At 45.3% G+C, this 21,962-nt stretch overlaps 1 protein-coding gene across 5 annotated transcripts in view; it reads left to right on the forward strand.

Moving 5' to 3' along the window:
• The window catches only part of LOC138761575 (partitioning defective 3 homolog B-like), a 1,428,627-nt gene that overhangs the window by 512,147 nt on the left and 894,518 nt on the right, over window positions 1-21,962 (forward strand). Inside the window, exon 1 of one of the 5 annotated variants that reach the window (XM_069933907.1) lies at window positions 10,981-11,057. The exons of the other annotated variants lie outside the window; for them this stretch is intronic. Within the exon in view, the coding sequence (XP_069790008.1) occupies window positions 11,051-11,057 (7 nt within the window). The 5' untranslated portion in view covers window positions 10,981-11,050. Of the gene's footprint in view, window positions 1-10,980; window positions 11,058-21,962 lie in introns of those variants that run through there. 5 annotated transcript variants of the gene reach the window in all.

Below are 21,962 nucleotides of genomic sequence, written 5' to 3' on the forward strand. Positions count from 1 at the left end.
TCCTTATTTATACCTAATGCCTCCACTTTTTTCCCTAACCTCCTGTGGGGAACTTTGTCAAAAGCTTTACTAAAGCCTAAATAGACAACATCCACAGCTTTCCCTTCATCAACCTTTTTTGTAACCCCCTCGAAAAACTCAATCAGGTTTGTCAAGCATGATCTACCCCTGACAAAACCATGCTGATTACTCCCTATCAATCCCTGTACCTCCAAATATTTGTAAATACCATCCCTCAGAACACTTTCCATCAACTTGCCCACCACAGACATCGGACTCACGGGCCTATAATTCCCAGGTTTACATTTGGACCCTTTCTTAAACAGCGGAACCACATGTGCCACCAGTGAAGCAATACCTGCGTACTCACAAACACCTGTGAAGCCAAATGTCCCACATATTATGGTGCCCTGAAATGAGGAAAATATGTATAAAAAGTGCTGTAATTTATACATCGTCAAACCAAAATTTATAGAAATAACCGTGAATAAAAATCTGGAGTGTGCACATGTGAATTGTTTGATTACAAAATTAAAACTGGAGCACAGGAGCAAATAAATTAAAAAAAAAATGTCTGTCCCAAGCATTATGGAGAACAGATATGGGAGAACAGATAGAAAATTGTGCAAAATAAACATCACAGAATCTGAGCATTTTTTAGTGGAGAGTCTATGGGCAGTCTTGCATTTACCTATTGCCTTTCGTGATAGTCAAAGGTCCTTTGGGACTTGAACAAACGAATGTGACATGCAAGAGGTAACTGAGCTTGGAGCCATATTGAAGTGTGATCAACTGACCCGAGGAGGGAAGGAGAGAGTGCACATGTTAATTAAATCTGTGTCGTTTGGAGACAGACCACAGCCTTGAGTCAGTATAAAAAAAGACACAATTCTGGCTTGAGAGAAGCTAATTTCATGGAAGTTAACTGCACCTCAGTCAGAGTTCATCAGTTTCTTTGTCAGGGGTTGCAACACTGATAAATAATTACAATGCATTACAGTTTTTTGACATCTGCTGGTGTTTATAGTGCTATTTTACAACAATGTATTCTTGTGTTGTGAGGACCTCATGTCTTGACCCAAGCATGAAGGGTCAGAAGGTTGGTGCGACCCCTGACCCTTACTGAAGCCCCCTTATCTGTTTCAATCTCTGTAAACAACCGGGAGGAAGGATAGACAGAGGCAGCCAATTGTGGGCTTTTTAAGAAAAATCAATTAGTGAAACAGCTAAATGTTTGAAGCCCATTCTTGCTGTCACTGGAAGAAAGCACGTTATCTCCGTTAGTGGAAAGTGCTGGAGAGAAAGATATCTTTGGCAATGGGAAAATCTTGTCTTAATCTCAAATGAAAAAAAGGTCCAGTGATCAGGATGTAGCTTCACAGATTCTTGGATTGCATCTCTTTTCTCACCACCTGGTGATAGTGAACAAATTAAATTCTCTGAACACACACAGCGCATCATTTCAGCTGAACATTCTTGTCGTGAGAAATAATGTTATCACTCCAAGGAAGGTGTAACTTACTCAAGTTGTGCATATTGAAAATTAAACTCTGCAAACCATGATTCAAAAACCCTCGAATTAGTTTCGACAAAAAGAATTCCAATGGCTTTTTGAAAAAACTATTAAATTTACCTTTTCTGTTTACTGGCCCTTTGCCTGTTGAAAGTTTCTCCTCTCATATGAAAACATAATCTTGAACACCGCTATTAAACCTCCCCTTAATGCCCACCTCACTGTCAAAAGGCAAAGGAGGAAAAACCCAACACCCAACCCCAACCAACCAATTTTCCCCTGCAACTGCTGCAACCGTGTCTGCCTGTCCCGCATCGGACTCGTTAGCCACAAACGAGCCTGCAACTGACGTGGACATTACCCCTCCATAAATCTTCGTCCGCGAAGCCAAGCCAAAGAAAAGAATGTCTGCTCACAAGAAAACAATACCATTTTCTGTAGTCTTGTAGCGGCAGCTACAATGCTACTGAAGGAACACACAACCAGACGGGTTGAGCTCAGTGAGCAGAACTGATTTATTGCAGGCTGCTGGGCTGGACTTATACTCCCAGCCCGGACCTGGCTGAAAACCGCGCTGGGGTACGCTGACATCACTCGGGTGTCACGTGGTCCCCCAGCATGGGCTTCTGAGCCCTGTGCTGAGAAGAAGGGGAAGCCCCTGACGGCGCCATTTTGGCCAGCTGCCCTGCCAAGTGCATTACAAGCTGGTGGAATAATAATGAGACAACACTAGGGGCAGTAGTGTCTGCCTAGTGGTGTGCCGACACACAACCCCCACCCAGAACTGGCGCCAATGTCCTTTTTAGCTGGGTGGCCTCGCTTCTTGGGCTGGGCCACAATCACTGGTTTGGTGAGGTCAAGGTGCACTGGCTTCAGCCTGTCCACAGTAAACAGTTCCCGTCTTCCGCCAATGTCCAGCATGAACGTAGACCCTGAACACTGGACAACCTTGTACGGCCCCTCATAAGGTCTCTGCAGAGGTGCCGCAGGCAGGCACCACCGAATAAAAACATACTCTGTGGAAAGCAGCTCGCTGGCGACATGAAATGGCCATGTGCCATGTCTGGGCGGCAGTGGGGTGCGAAGGAGTCCAAACGGGCCCGGAGGTGGGGAAGCAGCTCGTGCGGTGACTGCTGGGGGTTGTGAGGCACGTTGATGAACTCACCAGGAAGTACCAGCAGTGCGCCGTAGACCAGCTCAGCTGATGACGCCTGTAGATCCTCCTTGGGTGTGGAGCGGATGCCCAGGAGCAACCAAGGCAGTTCGTCCACCCAGTCGGGACCAGTGAGGTGAGCCATGTGCTGACTTAAGGTGGTGGTGCAGATGCTCAACCAGCCCATTGGTCTGCGGGTGATAGGCCATGGTGCGGTGTAGCTCGATCCACAACCTGTTGGCGAGCTGTGCCCAGACCGCAGAGGTGAACTGGGCACCCCGATCGCTGGTGAGGTGATTCGGAATGCCAAACCGGGCGACCAAACCGTGCAACAGTGCTTGGAAGCAGAAGTCCATGGAGGCGTATGGTATTGGGATCGCCTCGGGCCAACGAGTGGTGCGGCCCACCACCATGAACAGGTAACGGTTGCCCCGGGAAACATGTAAGGGCCCGACTATGTCCACGTGAATGTGGCTGAACCGTTCCCGGATGTGCTCGAACTCTTGCACGGGCGCCCTGGTGTGCCTGTGTACATTGACATCTGGCAATGGGTGCATGTTCTGGCCCAGCCCGTGATCTGCTTCCGCAGCCTGTGCCAGATGAACCGCTCTGCCACCATCAGGACTGTGGACCTGGTGGACGGGGGCAAGAGGTCATGGATGTGATGGAAGACTTGCCTGCGCCACTGCAGGGTAACCACTTGCCGCGGGGTGCCCATGGAGATATCACACAAGACGGTGCTTCCACCGCTCGGTGTCTGGAGGTCTCGGAACCGCAGGCCCATGATGGCAGTCCTGAAGGCTCACGTCTCCTCTTCGGACTTCTGGTCCCGGGTGAGCTGGTCGGTCGAGGCCAGGCATCAGAGCGCAGATGGCCAGTCGTGAGAGTGCATCGGTGACCACATTGTCCTTCCCTGCCTTGTGCCGAATGTCGGTGGTAAACTCTGACATGAAGGAGAGGTGACACTGCTGGCGGGCTGACCAGGGGTCCTTTGCCATCATGAGTGCCTGGGTGAGGGGTTTGTGATCAGTGAAGATGGTAAAAGTCCTCCCCTCCAAGAAATAGCTGAAATGCTGCACCGCCAGGTACACGCCTGGTAACTCACGGTCAAAAGCGCTATACTTGCGCTCTGGTGGGCAGAGAAGCCAGCTGAAGAATGCCAGCTGGGTCCATTGTCCATTCACCTGCTGCTCCAGGACGGTGCCGATCGCTGTGGCAGAGGCATCATCGAAGAGTGCCATATGCAGGTCGGTGTGTGGGTGGGCGAGCCTTCGCGAGGGCTTTCTTGGTGGCCTCGAATGCACTGCAGGCCTCTGGGGTCCAGGTGTGCATTTTGTGCTTGGCTGCAATGAGGGCGAATAGCGGCTGCATGACGCGCGCAGCTCCCGGGATGAATTGGTTGTAGAAGTTGACCATACCCACGAACTCCTGCAGCCCCTTAAAATTCTCCGGACTTGGGAACTCCTTGATAGCGGCGACCTTCATAGCGGTAGGCGTGGCTCCCTCTGCCGTGATGGTATGGCCCAGGAACTGTATGGACTCTTTCCCAAACTGGCACTTGGCTGGGTTGATGGTGAGGCCGAAGTCGGCCATCCAGGAGAAGAGGGTGCGCAGGTGGGCCTTGTGTTGCTCCCGATCCCTGCTGGCAACACATATGTTGTCTTAAGTAAATGAAGGCGAAATCCAGGTCCATGCCCACTGAGTCCATGAGGCACTGGAAGGTCTGAGCAGCGTTTTTGAGCCTGAATGGCATGCAAAGGAATTCGAACAAAGCAAAGGGTGTGATGATGGGTATGTCTTGATACCCACGCACAGGTCAACTTTGGAGAAAACCCTCGCACCATGCAGGTTGGCCATAAAGTCCTGGATGTGAGGGATGGGGTAACGGTCAGGAACTGTCACCTCGTTGAGCCGTCGATAGTCTCCGCAGGGGCACCAGCCGGCGGAGGCTCTCGGGACCAGGTGGGGCGGCGAGGCCCACGGGCTGTCAGACCACCGAATGATCCCCAGCTCCAACAGATGCGAAAACTCCTCCTTTGCCACCTGGAGTTTGTCAGGCGGGAGCCAGCATACCTTGGCGTGAACCGGTGGGCCTTGGGTGGGGATCTGGTGGAACACCCCGTGGCATGGCGAGGCAGCGGAGAACTGTGGCTTGAGGAGGGTCGGAAACTCATCCAGGATTCGCTGGAACTCGTCTCTGGGCATGCTGATCGTGGCCATCTGCGGCTGCTCTGTGCAGGAGGCGTCGAGGCGAATGGCCTGTAAAGTACGGGCATCCACCAGGCGCCTACCCTGAATGTCCACGAGAAGCTCGTGGGCGAGGAGGAAGTCGGCACCCAGGATGGCAGTTGGAAGGGATGAGACGGTAAATCTCCACGAGAACGTTCATAGGCCAATCTGGAAGTGGACTGTCTTGTCTCCATATGTCCAGATCTCTGTTGCGTTGGCCACGCCGAGGGGAGGTCCTCGAGGTCAGTTCCTCAACTCGATGGCCATGGTCGGGATGACGCTGATCTGGGCCCCAGTGTCGACGAGGAACCACCGGCCGCTGACTGAGTCCCACAGATAGAGGAGGCTGTGTCCTTGGCCAGCCGTTGCAGCCATTAACAGCGGCCGGCCTGCTCGTTTCCCTTGAACTAGCAGGGCTGACGACACTTCCGAGCCTTGGCTCCCCAGCGCTGGAGGTAGTAGCAGAGCCCTGGAGCAGATGCCGTGCCTCAGGTTATGCTCTTGGTGGCCCCTGCAGGAGCCGGATGCTCCACCGCAGCGCTAGAAGCCGGCTTGATTTAGTCATCCCCGTGCCTCATGACCTGCTGGACCGCCAAGCCCTCCGGGAATCGCTCGAGCCATAGCTCTTGGGCCTTCTGAGCGACCTTCCTCGGGTCGGTAAAATTCTCTTGGGCCAGTAATGGCCAGACGTCCTCGGGCAGATGGTCGAGGAAAATGCGCTCGAAGAGTGGGCAGTTGGTGTGATCACCCATGAGTGCGAGCATCTCGTCCATCAGCTCCATTGGGGACCTGTCTCCCAAGGCGTTGAGGTGCAGCATCCGAGCAGCACGCTAGCGCCTGGATAGTCCGAGGGATCCGGTGAGCACTCACTTGTTGGTCTCGTATTTGTCTTCGGCAGGTGGGTGCAGAATGAGGTGCAGCACGCGTTTGGCGTTGGCCTGGTCCAGGACGGCGACCACATGGTCATGTTGGATAAAATCTGGCAGAGTTGAAACTGAGCCTCCGCGTGGCCGAACTAGGTCTCCGACTCCTGAACCCAGAAGTCAGGCAGCTTGATGGCTATAGCACTGATTGCAGGTTTGCTCATGATGGGTTCAAAGACATTTGAACCAGTTGGGGTCACCAATTGCAGCGGCAGCTACACTGCTACTGAAAGAACACACAACCAGATGGGTTGAGCTCAGTGAGCAGAACTGATTTATTGCAGGCTGCCTGGCTAGACTTATAGTCTTAGCCCGGACCTGGCTGAGAACCGCGCTGAGGGGCGCTGACGTCACCCGGGAGTCACGTGGTTCCCCCAGCGTGGTCTTCTGAGCCCTGTGCTGAGAAGAAGGGGGAAACCCCTGACGGCACCATTTTCGCTGACTGCCCCACCATGTGGATTACAAGCGGGGCCGGTTCTCCTGCCTAGTGGTGTGCCACCACAGTCTCTTCAAATGATTGCTTCACCTCCACTATTAATTTATTTTTACTTTATATTTCAGTGTAAGATCCCACACTACATATTTATCTTTAAAAATAGTAAGAGGGCAAAATAATTTTATGGACTATTTTAGCAAATGTCAGATTACTTTACATTTGAAAGATTCCTGACTTTCAAATCCCTCCAAAACCTCACCCCTTCCTCTGCCTGTAATCTCCAAAGACCAAACAATCCTTTAAATTGTCTGCATTCCACTGCACTTTCATTGTGTTCAGCTGTCTGGGTTCCAAACTCTGGAATTCTCTCTTGAAAGCTCCTCAATCCTCGTCATCCCTTTCTTACTTTGAGGACACATGGCAAATGGGATTGGTGTAGATGGGCATAAAGGTTGGCATGGATGAGACAAAGTGCCTGTTTCTCTTTTGTACAACTTTATGACTCATGACTTTTTTCTTTTCTGTTGTTCTTTCTCTCTCTTAGAGATTTTTCAGTAAACTGGTCAACACTCTTGCAGGATCCAACTGGCAGAAGGCCAAGCCTCGATGCCAAGTGCACAAACATTTGACCCTGAAAAGCTTGATCTGCATGGGCAAAGTGCCCTGAGACTTTTTATTAATCATCTGAGATTCTCAAATTTTCCCCAGGTTTGTTTGCAACACAAACTAATCCCTGTTCTTAACCTGCTCTGATGCCACAATTTGCCTGGTGTCAAATTTTTATTTGATTACATTCCGGTGAAATCTTTTTGAGCATCTTCCACATTAAAGGCGATATAGGCACATATTCTTTTATCCAAACTTTTGAAAACCGAAAATCTCCAATAAACGGAACATTTTTTTCCATGGATGTCGTCTGCACACCGCAGCTCACATTTGGCCCCACACATGACCCGATGCAACCTACGCTCAACTCATGCTTGAATTTACCATCTTGATCATATTTGCCTTGGCATGTATATGGAATGGGCTTCAAAGCCACAACTTGTGGAAAGCGTGCTTCCCGTTGTCTGGCATTGGGGAAGCAGATTAATCTGATTGTTTACATCTCTCAAATAGCCAACTTGTAAAAGATGAACTTGGCCACAATCCCTTGGTTGCGGCATATTAGAGCCAATGACATAATTGCAAAAGTGCCTGACCTTGCTTTAAATTAATTACTTTCCACCCATATGTAGGAAATATTCATCCAATGTCGTGCACATTTTGATCCTTGCAAGTCGAGGAAGGACTGGATCTTCAAGTCAGAGAAACAAAAGTTGCACAAAAGCACTTCTTTTGAAATCATTGCTGTGCTGCCACATGAATAGAAAAGAGCTGGGAAATGATGCAGGAATTTTCAAAAGACGCAATGTTAGATGTGAGGTAACTTGTGGCTGTACAGATTTCTTTCCTGCAGGGGTCTTTCTGATGCTTTGAGCAACGGTGTTTTTTTTCTCTCTCTTTTCACTATTGCCCATGTCTCCAGGTGACTCATTCACAGATTCCTGCTGTGGCTGTAAAGGCTGTCCTTTTGCATCCGCCCCAATTATCTGACTTTGATTAAGATATTGGCTAGGAGGAGGATGATGGAGAAGAATACCTGTCTCTTCCCTTCCCTTTCCCTGAGTATGCTTCTCCTCCACTTATTCTTCTTTCTTCTTTGGCTTGGCTTCGCGAACGAACATTTATGGAGGGGGTAAATACATTATCTTTTAAAACCACATACTTATTTATGCTTTTGTACATTTTGAAGTATTCACTGATCATTTGCAGTGTTTAAATCAAATAAATGTCACAGTAGGTGGTTATTACAGGCCAGATTCTGGATTTATCACAAAATTTGGAAAAAGGCTATGTTTACTTTGAAGTAAACACTGAAATAATTCCTATCTTATTCTTAATTATTATTTGGTCTATGGTCCCAAACCAAACATATTTTACAGGAAAGACTTTGTGTCACAGTATCATGAAGGATATTGGCATAGTGAATTAAGCAGGTTTTTCTTTCGATCTTTAGTTTTCCCATTTTTCAAGATCGAATGTTGGGGAAGGTGTAAAGCATCTGGTTGGCTCTGAGTGAAACGTATCCAATCCACTCGAATTCCAGTCTCCCAGCATTAGTTCGCTTACCGAAGCAACAACTTCTATTTTCACTCCAGAAGCCTGAGCATAAAATCTTGATGATCTCTCTAATCACGTGAATCAGAGCAGATGTTGAACAAAAGTTCTGCCGTCTAAATTGGCTTTGAAAAGGAGCATAAAAGTTTTTGCCATTGACTTCGACAATGCTTATCCCTTGACCAACACTACTAAAATATTGGTAGTAAACAAAACATCTACAGATGCTGGCATCTGGTGCAGTACACAAAAGTGCAGGAGAAACTTAGCAGGAAAGCACTAATGTACAAGGACATCTCAGATGCCCTGGAGTGGAAAGCTTGATCCTGGTAGCAGATGTAAGATGAGGTGTGTGATAACTGTCATCTGACCTCAGTAAGGTAGTGCACCAGATGACAACAGCACCACCCTTATCTGTGGGTTTGATAGTAAGTTTGGGATTGGTGCAGAGAGAATGGAGGCCAATGTGTTTGAAGGCTTAAGACTGGAACTGCTTGGTTTAATGGTGAAGTTGAGATGGGTGGTGTCTCTGCAAAAGTTGAAAATAATAAGATCCAGCATGTTTTCTTTCCCTCAATTTCTCTGTCTCGGCAGCATCTTCTCCCAGTATGAGGCTTTAATTTGTTTCAAGATGTCCTCGATTCTTCAGTGACCATGACTTCTCCTCTACTGCCATTAACTCACTCCTCACCCTCACCTCTATTTCCTGGACATCTACCCTGGCCCCTTCCCCCCATCGGCACAACAAGGATAGGTTTCCCATTTTCCTCACCTACAACCCCACCAGCCTCTGCATCAGCATATTATTCTCCACAATTCCTGCCACCTGTATCAGGATCTTATCACCAGACACATCTTTCCCCTCCCCTCCATTCCCCTCCTTCGTCGCCCTCTGTAGAGATCAATCCCTCGGTGACTCCCTCATCTGCTCATACCTTCCCACCAATTGTCCACTATGGTGCCTACCCCTTTGACCACAAGAAGTGCTGTGCCCACACCTCCTCCCTCATCACCATTTATGGCCCCGAAGTCCTTCCAAGTGATGCAACACTTTACTTGTGAATCTGCAAGAGTTATCTACTGCATCACGTGCTCCCGTTGTAGCCTCCTCTAAATTGGAGAGACGGGGCACAGATGTCGAGATCGCTTTCTTGAGCACCTTCGCTCTGTCTGCTGCAACTGTAAGGACCTCCTAATGGCCAGCCACTTCAATTCCACACCCCATTGTCACATTGACACGTCTGTCCATGGCCTCAAGCCTTGCCAAGTTTGGGCTACCCTTAAATTGAAGGAACAATATTCTGCCTCAGCTGTCTCCAACCAGACAGCATCACTATGAACTTATCCAATTTCTGTTAGCCAGCCTTCCCCATTCTATCTTTTTCCCAATCCCTCTGTCTCCCATCCCTTTCCCATCATTCTCTCAGAGAGCTATCTTTCTTAGCCCTCTTATCACTTCTCAGCACTTTTCTCTGCTACCCTTCCACCTGAATCCACCCTTTTCCTGTTAGCGTGTGTTCCTTCCCCTTCCCCACTTCCACCTTTTTTATTCAGGCGTCTGCTCTCCAGAAGAAGGGTTCAGGCTCGCTGGATGCTGCATGACTTGCTGCGTCTCTCCAGCACCTTTGTGTGCTGCACTGCCAAAACGCTGTTATTCATGGTATCAGATTAATGTTAATGGGAGTTTGCAATTGAGTTTCCCACAACACTGACCGCTCTTCAAACTCTTCAAAGATATTTGGAGCCAGAAAGAACCTGCTGGAAGAAACTCAGGAGCATCAATGGGATGAAACAGAATTGTCAAATGTTTTGGACCCTCTATTATGACATGCACTTTGTATAGTTTTATGAATAAAGTTTGATTTTGAAATAAAGAAAATTCTTTTAGCATGTGGAAGTTGGTTGGAATAATGGACGAAATAGGACAGCCCAGTTAGCATAGCTATTACAGCACCAGTGACCCCAGTTTGAATCTGACACTGTCTGTAAGGAGTATGTACATTCTCCCTGCCTGGATTTCTCTTGGAGCTCCGGTTTTCTCCCACCCTCCAAAGAAAGTGTACAGGGTTTGTACGTTGACAGATTTATGTCGGAGGGGCCTGTTATCCCACTATATCTATAAATATTAAAAAAAAATAAAAGGTTGGAGAATAAATCACTTGGTTGTGTTCCTAATTTCAGCACATTGCTCTAAAGAGATCCTAAACAAGGTGCAGATTCCCCTGCACCGGACATGGAATCAAACTGGGGTTGTTTCTTGTCTCCAAATAGCTTGCTGAAAAGTGGCAGCTGCTGTTTTAGAGGAACAAACACCTGCATTCTCAGCCACATTGGCTACACAACCCAGTCATGCCTGTCGCATGTTGGAGGGGGGGGGGTAACGGAGCGAAGGAGCGCAATGAATTCTGGGGTCATTCTAATTCTATTTTCATTCACGCTCTAGTAAAGTTGTTTTATTAGTTCTTGCGTTTCCCTTGAGTTTCTTTTTAATTTGTGTAGATCGCAGCGTGAACCTGGAAGGTTTGAGATGGCTCTAATAAGTGTGAAGGAAGAAAGGATTATGATTGCGAGCATTGGCAGGGAAATGATGAGCTCTGAATCTGTTTGGTTCTTCTGAGTGTGACTTGACGGGAATAATGAGAGGTATTTAAGTTCAATAACTCGAGTCAACCTCAGCACTGAGTGCAATTGTCCTCTCATCAATCTAATTTTCGAAATGATGCATTGGAATCCTCTTCACCAAGTCTGAATTACTTCCAGTAATCATTATAGTCTGATCTCACTGCCAGCATCAAGTCAACAGAGTTGAAAAGTGTTTGCATTTATAGTGACCACATTGTGGCTGTGCCTCACTCTCCTACTTGTTACAACCATGGGCATCGGGATTCATCTTAAAGATACCTTGGTATCCCTGCTGTCTTTGTCCTGCTGTGTTCCTTCCTTTTCAGTCTTGATAGATGGTGCAGTATGATGACCAACCATTTATCTCCATGGATGCTCCCTCACTCACCACTGAGCCCCTCCAACTTCTTTGCTCACTCAAGGTTCCAGGATCTGTGGTTCTTCCATTTCTCTTGCTCTTACCCTTCCTTGGTTTCAGCAGGTGGCACTTTTTCTTCTGGATATTGGTTGTTTCTGATGTCATATAGGTTGGGCTGCTCCTTTATGGATTATCCATCCATTCAGTTGTGGTTTGAATAACTGCTCCTTGGATTGCCATGTGTGTTTTCAAGAACAGTTTAGAGGAGGTTTATGATGGGCCTGGAATAAATGCACACATTCTTGGAAATGAGTCTATCATGCACAACTCCAATGGACTTTGTTGGAGAGCAGAGAAGATGACAAAGAATTAGTCATTACAAGAGACAAAGCCATTCAGGATGGTATTGTGGCAAGACCACAAAAAATGAATGTAAATGAGAAGTGGAGGCTGATAATTGTAGCAATAGACAATGAATAATGACAGGCCAAGTCATGGACTAGTTATATCACAATCATCCATGGTTATAGCAAGATGCAGCATGATAACTGGGCCTTCTGTCCAACAAGCCTGCATCACCCAAATACACCCATGTGTCTAACCTTGTACGTCTTTGGAAGGTGAGAGGAACCTGGAGAAAGCCCACAGAGACACAAGGAGAATGTAAAGGCAGCTGGTGCTGTAAGAGCATTTTGCTAACCGTTACACAAACTGTGCCACCCTTGAAAGAATAGATCTCTCTTTTCAAGTAAATAACATTTAGTAAAATAAAGGACAATGGTGCTTGTAGTTAAACCTTATGCAAATGAAAGTTATTGATCTTATTGGTGGAATTAAGGCCAGATACTTGTATGATGTTGTGAAACTTGTACCTCATAGGATAATTTGATTTCTGAGGTTACAAATTAATTTTAATGCAGCACTATTGGAGGTAGTGGAAATTTATGTTTTGAGCCTATAACTACAAGTAAGGACATTGTGTCACCTAAGTGCCCAGCAATGAGCATCTCCTCCAAGAGGAGAGTCTAATAATCTACATTTGACATTATCATCATTGATTTCCCCATCATCAGCATCTCAGGGTTGCAGGTCAGTAAAACTTTGATTAGGCTGCACTTCGAATACTGTGTGCAATTCTGGTCACCCCAGTTCTCCACCAGCACCTCTAAAACCTGCAATGTCCACCACCAAAAAGTTTCAGGGCGGATCTCTTTCTTTCCTTTCAAATTACATGCCAACCTGATTTAGAAATATATTGCTGTCCTTAGAGCTATGAAACACTACAGTACGGAAAGGGGTTCTTTGCCTTGGATCATTATGTGGATTTACGATGTTGTGGCCATTACAGAAAATTGGCTGGAGGATGGGCAGGATTGGCAGATGCAGTTACCGGGGTTTAGGCACTTTAAAAAGAATAGGATAGGAGGTAAAAAAGGGGTAAGTGTAGCGTTACTGGTTAGGGTTAGCATCATGGCTATAGAAAGGGAGGGCGCTGCAGAGGGATTGTTCACTGAGTCGGTGTAGTAGAAGTCAGAAATAGGAAGGGAGCTATCACTGTCCTGGGAGTAGTCAATAGAAACCCCCCCCAAATAGCCCTCAGGACACTGAGGAACAGATAAGCAGTCAGATTTTGGAATGGTGCAGGAAATACAGGTTTGTAGTTATGGGTGAGTTCAACTTCCCTAATATTGTGGCACCTCCTGACTGTGAGGGATAGGTGGGGCTGAATTTGTCAGGTGTGTTCCAGAAGGATTCTTGACACAGTATGTGGACTGGCCAACGAGAGGAGAGACCAATTTGGATCTAGTTCTGGGTAATGAACCTGGTCAGGTGGCCAACCTCTCAGTGGGGGAGCATTTTGGTGAGAGTGATCACAACTCCTTTAGCTTCAGCATAGCTATGGAAAAGGATAAAATAGGAAAGTGCTTAACTGGGGAAGGGCTAATTACAAAGGGAGGAGGCAGGAACTAGCAAGAATAAGTTGGAAACAGATGTTCAAGGGTGAAGGCATGGAAGTAAGATGGAGGAAGTTTAGGGACTACTTGTGCTGAGTTCAGGATAGGTTTGTCTCAAAACTAGTCCAATTTATGTCAGGACAACATGACCAATACAATAAATGTTAAGATATAGATTGGTGCAATATAACTTCTTGCATCACCTATATCCTACCCTGCAGAAATTACATAAATTAAATTCTGCCATATCGGATATATGTTTTAGATGCGGCGAAGAAAGTGAAACCTTTTTGGGAAAATTTAAGAATTTTATAAGACCAGATTATTGGGAAACAATTGCCACAAAGTCTAGAATTATTTCTCCGAGGAAATATTGTGGACGTAATCACAATAGCCATTTGTTTCCTTCTCCCCAGCACAATTAAAACGTTTAACCTTTATTTGCAAATCCTGACACAGACTGCTCCTTCCTCTCTGATTGGTCTCCTGCTGTTTGTGCTTTCATGCTCTGGGTTTTCCATATCATACAAAACTGTTCTTCTTAATATTTGGATTTTTTTTCCCCAAACTTCTTGGCCTTTCTCACTTCCTTCCTTCCTTCCAAAGCATCATAAATGCCTTTCATTCTGACTGCAACTTTTTGTCCATCCTTAGTGAACACACATATTTCATCTTATGACATCTTAAGACATCCTTTTTTTTGGAATATTTTATTTAAAAGAAAAACAACCATGATTACGAGTAATATAGTAATACAATATATCATAATTCTAACATGGTTTACATACACATATATATATATATATATATATATATATATATATAAAGACATAAAACCTAAGAAAAAACCCAAAACTCCCTCCTTCTTTCTTTTCTATTTCTATTTTGGGGTTTTGTTTGGGGGGGGGAAGGGGATGGGGCTATTTGGAGATAGACATTGATTTATGTATTTAGTTAATAGTTATTTCTTAATACAGGTAGTACTCGACCTCCGACCTATGTGAGTTACGTCCACTCACACATATGACCAAATTAAAAAAAAATCTTAATTAAAATTGCTGTACAAGAACATATTTTGTATTAAAAGTACTGTATACAGTAGTCCTGGCTCCTGGCGGCAGCCCAAATTCCCTGGTCTCCACTAAAGTCCCTGCTCCTGGCTACAACCCTAAAATCTCTGCTCTCTGTGGCAGCCCTAAAGTCCCCATCCCCAGCAGCAGCCTGAGGACCCCACACAGCATGGCAGCCCGAGGACCCCGGTCCCCACAGAATCCCAAAGATCCCACTCCCAGCGGCAGCCCTAATGTCCACACCCCCCATGGCAGCTCGAGTCCAATGACTTTATTATATACTAGAAATTCATATGGGGATTGGGGAGTTGGGTTGTACTTGTGCAATCAGATGACCTTGAACTTGACTTGAAAGGAATCGCCGATGGACTACAACTTAGGCTGAACCTTACATCTACCCGAGCAAACAACGAGAAGTTGGAGGGAGTCAGCAGGTCAGCACCCACTTTCAGAAAGATAGATAACAATAATCTTGACTTGATAATTTTGTGTACCTTTATCAAAATTCCCCTCATTCTTCTACACTCCATGGAATAAAGTCCTAACCTGTCTAACCCTTCCCTGTTACCTGTTGTTGAAATCCCAGCAGCATCTTTCATCATTGCTGGATTGATATTAACTGGCACCTCCTGACTGTGAGGGATAGGTGGGGCTGAATTTGTCAGGTGTGCCCACTGCAATGGTTCAGGGACTCCAATCACCTTCTTGAGGGCAATTAAGGGAACAAGTAGTGGCCTTGACAGTGATATCTGCATCTTGCAAAATGAACAGAAAAGCAAGAATTGTCATGAACCCATTCAGCACATGGATAGCTTTTGGGAGCAGATTTTGCATGAATACTGCAAGGAATATCTGTGATATACCACAAATGACCTTAGTGAGCAGACGGGGCTCTTGGTTTGACAACTTGCATGTCCAATAACATTGCAGCCCTTCAGAGGTGAGATACAAAAGAAGAAGTAGAATACTCCGGACAATCTCCGCAAGTCCGGGCAACCTCTATGAAGAATGAAACTAAATTAATGGTTCTGCAAGATGACCTTTTACCAGAAATTATCCCACGGCACTTCACTGGAGTATCAACCTTGATTTTATGCTTGTCAGAGAATGTGCTTTTTGGATCAAAGGTGCAAATGCCATCACTGAATCAGAGCCAGAAGCATAAGAATTGGAGGAGAAAATGCAGTTAATCAGTGGAAGCAAAGCTCCACAATTCATGTTACTGTCTAATAATGTATCTTCCGACACTTTATTTGGGATCAGAACAGCAAATAATTGCTGAAGTGTAGGGATCAGTATTAGGTCTTTCTTGGTCATTGGACAGATTCAAGCAGAATTTCTCAATTCAAATGCAGACTATAACAAGCTGTAGCAGGTGGGAGAAGAGTTGTAAATTGCACTTGAGGGAATAGGATGTCATGAAGTAGTTTTAAGGCTTGTCAACCTAAACCTGAGACACTTTTGCCATTTTGATCCTCTTCTCCTGGTCTTCCCCTACACATTTTTGCCTGTGCAATCATGTTCCAATGAACTGCTCATCCTCTACCTTTTCACCAAGGTGCAAGTTTATTTTGAATGGACCCAATCATTCCAGGGTGCAAGTAGGTATCGGCAGAGGGAAGTGCCCAGAATTGATAAGCAGTCAAATATTTTTGTCCATCCCTTTCGCCTATTCCCCATTCACAATTTTTCCATGGTTTGAGATCAAGGAGACCTTCGTTGAGATGGAGACTAATGTGGTATGGATCATATTTTATTCCTGTGCTAACCATTTGCAGCCATCATATGTTATTTTGTTTTATTTTATGATTATAGGTTGCTGTTTTTCTATTGTGGATCTACAGGATCATTTTCATACAATGTATCTCCAGTTGTCTATTTATTAAATTCCATTCATTGTTATGAACCATTCAACCCTGAAAATAGATCACTGTTCACTATTCCCAATCTGCTACAACCTATTTACATTTAAACCAAGGAATTCAGCTTGATTTTTGAATCTGCCCATGATGACAAAGAAAGGTCTAACAGTGACTCCACTCTTCTGCAACTACTTGCTGTTCTGATCCCAGAGGAAGTGTCAGAAGTTACCTCATTACAAGCTTCTTTTGTTTGGCTTCTAGTCCAAATCCTGGAACCTACCCAACAACTTTGCATGAGCCTTTCCACCACACACAATGCAGTTTGCCAAGACTGGTCTCCACAGTTGGGATTGGGCAATAAATAGAGGCCAGGCAAGTGGTGCCGATGTTCTGCTAATGACTAATAAAAAAAACAATCTTTCCTATCACTACCTTCTGCCCTGCTTCTGCAAATGTCTAATGGGATGATCTCAGATCTCACATTCCCAAATTAGTTGCATATTGAGAGATATAAAAATGTTTCCGAATCTATAAGAGAGAAACTTTTATATCTACAGTCCCATTAAAAATCTCTTTGAAACATCCTCTTCCAATAATTTGTGGAGTCAGACTTCAGCAGACATGAAAAGTTCCACTTTTTCCTTATAGTCTCGGAGTGATGACAGAGCAAGTGAATTGGATCTACGAGGATGCTGGTTGCAAAGAAGTAGCTCACTGACCATGCATTAAAAAAGACCTTGAATTTTCAGTGCACGTGTTATCAAAAGTACCTCACAAGTAAAAAGGTATCGGTGATGTTCTAATTGGGAAAATATATGATACAAACTACAAAGCATGGACTCCCCAGCTCTTCTTATTTTGCTCATGAAATTGGTTATTTTGCCCGTAAGAGGGTAATTAAACATTTTGTCTGTGCATCAGTCTTTCAACCATGGGTCTAGTGGCATATCAGTTTCTCTTCTTTCTTTGGCCCCCTGGAGTGGGAATTGATGCCGTCACTATCCAACAGGATGTGAGAACATCAACCACTAAAACCATTGACTTTCTTGACTAGGTCCCATGAAACCATCACTGTATTTGATCGACAGACCTTTTCTTTTGGAGAGCATCTGTTGACTAAAAATCATTTATTTTTAAAGAAGAGTGACATGGCAATCTAAAGCAGATCTTATTGTTTCCATCATGGAACTTGTGCAGTCTACATGTTTTCTTTTTCTCCTGTTTCTTCCCGAGCATGGTTCAATCTGATTACTGGTTATCAAAATTGCCTCTCTGTTTAATGCATGTTTAGCTTGACAAAATTGTGGATAACAATCTTTCTGAGATGTGGCTAATTGAATTAGGAAGTTAGCAGCTATTTTACCTTGGGAGTGCAGTTGATGACTTTCACCTCTCACAGAAAGCCTATTAAATCTGAAAACAGAATGTCCGCGTTGGACTCAGAAAGATGGTTATAATTTGCCTTTGCTTCTCTGTTTTTCTGGGCACCCATGAAACAAAGTGTTCTGTCTCTAACCCATTCATTTTTTAATTCATCTGGAATGAGGGCCTTCCTCTAGTTTGAAAACCCTATGTTAATCTAACACTCTCCCCTGAGTGGCTCTCTTTCTCCATCCCTCTGTCCCCTTTCCTCCCCTCTCCTTTAAGAACCACCCCTCCACCTATCACTTCTTAGCCTCTTTTTCTTCTTCCCACCACATGTATCCACTGATTAACTGTTAGCCTGTGCCCCTCCCTCCTTCCTCTTCCCCATCTTTTTATTGAGACACCTGCCTGTACATTGCTTATATCTGTCAAAGGGCCCTGGCACAAATGGTTGGTTCCCCTTTACTTCCACTGGATGCTGTGTGAACTGCTGAGTTTCTCCATCACGTTTTTATACTGCACTTGCCCCCAGAATTTGCAGACTTTCTTGTTTAACTCCCAAAATCATAAACTTAATCTCTGAAATTGTTACTGGCTTATGAATGGCCAGTAATGAAGTAGATAAAGACAATGTAGTCAAACAATAATCATGGTTTTTATTAGCAGAAACTAATGGTACAATAATGAAAGACAATGGATGAATACACAGTTATACCCAAGGGGAGTGTCTTTCTTTGGCTTGGCTTCGCGGACGAAGATTTATGGAGGGGGTAAAAAGTCCACGTCAGCTGCAGGCTCGTTTGTGGCTGACCAGTCCGATGCGGGACAGGCAGACACGATTGCAGCGGTTGCAAGGGAAAATTGGTTGGTTGGGGTTGGGTGTAGGGTTTTTCCTCCTTTGCCTTTTGTCAGTGAGGTGGGCTCTGCGGTCTTCTTCAAAGGAGGCTGCTGCCCGCCAAACTGTGAGGCGCCAAGATGCACGGTTTGAGGCGTTATCAGCCCACTGGCGGTGGTCAATGTGGCAGGCACCAAGAGATTTCTTTAGGCAGTCCTTGTACCTTTTCTTTGGTGCACCTCTGTCACGGTGGCCAGTGGAGAGCTCGCCATATAATACGATCTTGGGAAGGCGATGGTCCTCCATTCTGGAGACGTGACCCATCCAGCGCAGCTGGATCTTCAGCAGCGTGGACTCGATGCTGTCGACCTCTGCCATCTCGAGTACCTCGACGTTAGGGGTGTGAGCGCTCCAATGGATGTTGAGGATGGAGCGGAGACAACGCTGGTGGAAGCGTTCTAGGAGCCGTAGGTGGTGCCGGTAGAGGACCCATGATTCGGAGCCGAACAGGAGTGTGGGTATGACAACGGCTCTGTATACGCTTATCTTTGTGAGGTTTTTCAGTTGGTTGTTTTTCCAGACTCTTTTGTGTAGTCTTCCAAAGGCGCTATTTGCCTTGGCGAGTCTGTGTCTATCTCATTGTCGATCCTTGCATCTGATGAAATGGTGCAGCCGAGATAGGTAAACTGGTTGACCGTTTTGAGTTTTGTGTGCCCGATGGAGATGTGGGGGGGCTGGTAGTCATGGTGGGGAGCTGGCTGATGGAGGACCTCAGTTTTCTTCAGGCTGACTTCCAGGCCAAACATTTTGGCAGTTTCCGCAAAGCAGGACGTCAAGCGCTGAAGAGCTGGCTCTGAATGGGCAACTAAAGCGGCATCATCTGCAAAGAGTAGTTCACGGACAAGTTTCTCTTGTGTCTTGGTGTGAGCTTGCAGGCGCCTCAGATTGAAGAGACTGCCATCCGTGCGGTACCGGATGTAAACAGCGTCTTCATTGTTGGGGTCTTTCATGGCTTGGTTCAGCATCATGCTGAAGAAGATTGAAAAGAGGGTTGGTGCGAGAACACAGCCTTGCTTCACGCCATTGTTAATGGAGAAGGGTTCAGAGAGCTCATTGCTGTATCTGACCCGACCTTGTTGGTTTTCGTGCAGTTGGATAATCATGTTGAGGAACTTTGGGGGACATCCGATGCGCTCTAGTATTTGCCAAAGCCCTTTCCTGCTCACGGTAGAGATAATGCACAGCCAATGTTAGTACAGCAAGGCTAGCCGAAAGGAAGACAGAGATTCACCACAGCTTGTTCATAACTTGCAAAGATTGGGTTCCTCGATGTTACTTAGTTTGCCATTCAAGCCATGAGATTTCCTGATGTAAGTTTTTGCCTGGCTTTTTGGAAGGATTCTGACAGAGCACCTCCTTCTACCATTGGTGTGTAAAACTGAATGGCAAGGACTTGTTTTGATGTCACAAAAACACTTCCCCAAAAGGACACAAGAATCAGGGTGCCACTGGATGGTAAATTAGATTTGTTGGATGAATGAAGATATCAAGACACCAATCAGCCATACTCTCAGTGAATGGTGCAAGAGGCTGAAAGAAGCTACTTCATAGGACGTTTGGTGCTTCAGAACATCCTGAGTTCATGGGAGCAATGTTTATTTACCTTCCATTGCCTTTGAAGTGACAGTTAATTGGATTTGTATGAACAGTGTTATGTTGGTTCATGGCAGACACAGTGTACATCTAGTCTTTAACATTCCTTAGGTGTTTTGCTCTCAATTGGATCAGAGGATCAATGGTAGAAGCGCAAAACTGTAGCCATGCCAGCGGACCAACAGTCCATATGGCCAGCAACTTCATGGTAGATAGTTTGCATAGTCACAGTTACACAATTGTTAAGTTTGATCAAATTAGGTTGGGTGGGTTCACAAAGAAACGAGTCCAGACACAGGATAAACAAAGGATGAGCTTTATTGCGCGCACGGGGGAAACACAAGACAACACTTGGTACTTTAAACCATGTAAGCAGTCACATCGGCTTTAACGATCTCCATTACCAGTGGTTGCTTACTCTCTCTTTCACACACATGCAGTAATATTTGGTAATGAGCAAACTCTTACTACACAGGGACTTCAACACGTACTCCTGGTTCCCTGTACCAACAGGGTCCGGCTCAATGCTAAGTATTCCCATACAATACTATGGTCCCACTCTCAGTGTAGTGCACAATTCACCAATGACTCCTCCAGAAATGTCCACAGTTAACGTCCTGGCATAGAGTAGTGTTCGTAGTTAGGACCAAGGAGCAGAGAGAATGATCAGCCTCACCTGGTTGGCTTTTAAAGTGCAGTAAACTGAAGAGTCCGGCCCAGATAATCAGTAAGTGATTCAAAGGGGCTAATGGTCATCAGTGAGTGATTTAAAGATGCCAATGGTCAGGTGTGCACCAGTGGGTGGGCAGAGCCTAACTTTGATTGGCAGGTGATACAAATTCCAACTAGGTTCCAGTCAGAGAGGTCACGTGACCTTCACAATCCACATTCCCACCTGGTTTCAGACAGAGAACCACATGACCCTTCACAATCCACACTACAATGATGCTTACTTTCAGTTTGGCATTGATGGAGAAAATGTACAGATTGACCAGCAAAGATCTCGTAGTACATTGCTTCTTCGCTGTCTTTTGAGAGATTAAAGTGAAGAGGTACAGGTTTGATTAACAAAATCCTTCAACAGTACTGCTTCAACAGAGGAAGAGCCAAGCAACACCATCTCTCAATCTCTTTTGTGACTTGATATTGACGATCCTGGACAGACTCACTTTTGTCTATGTGTACAATCAGAGGATAATAAATGAAATAATGCAGGAAGATTATGTGATTGTTTAGGCAGGTAAGCTGGTTTAAGATTAATAGTTTACAGTTGAAGTCTGAGTGATTTTCCTTAGAGTATGGGCTTTTTCTTTAAAAAGTCGGGGATAAAGTCCACGTTAAATTGACTTTTATCTCCAGATGTTATCCCAAAAGACATCAAAATTCTCATTCCCTCTCCCTAAAAGTATTGACTTATTTTGATTCAAAGCTATGGACAGAACTTGCCATTGGTGACTATACTTTATTCCCATATCTGGATGTGTGCCTTCCCATGATCTGATAAAGACATCAATGTATTCCATTGAGGATTTGGTGATGGAAGTGACAGCAAAATTTGTTTGTACAGGACAGGAATAGAATTGCACTCCAGAGTATTTGCTGGAAGGATAGTCATAGGATACTAACAAAATAAGTACGAGAGACAGCAAAGGCTTTGTCGCTGGGATGAATTTTAGAGAGAGTACTAAAATAAGGACATTTACATTGTGGGATCCAGACAGCATGAAGGTGTCTTCTTCAATGGTAAAGAGAAAGAGTGTCCAAAAGCTAAAAACTGATTAGAATACTATTTTGAATTGGGTTTTTGGTTGACTGGGTGATAGGTAAA

Source organism: Narcine bancroftii, chromosome 4 (genome assembly GCF_036971445.1).
Source record: "Narcine bancroftii isolate sNarBan1 chromosome 4, sNarBan1.hap1, whole genome shotgun sequence".
In the NCBI taxonomy this organism is placed as follows: domain Eukaryota; kingdom Metazoa; phylum Chordata; class Chondrichthyes; order Torpediniformes; family Narcinidae; genus Narcine; species Narcine bancroftii.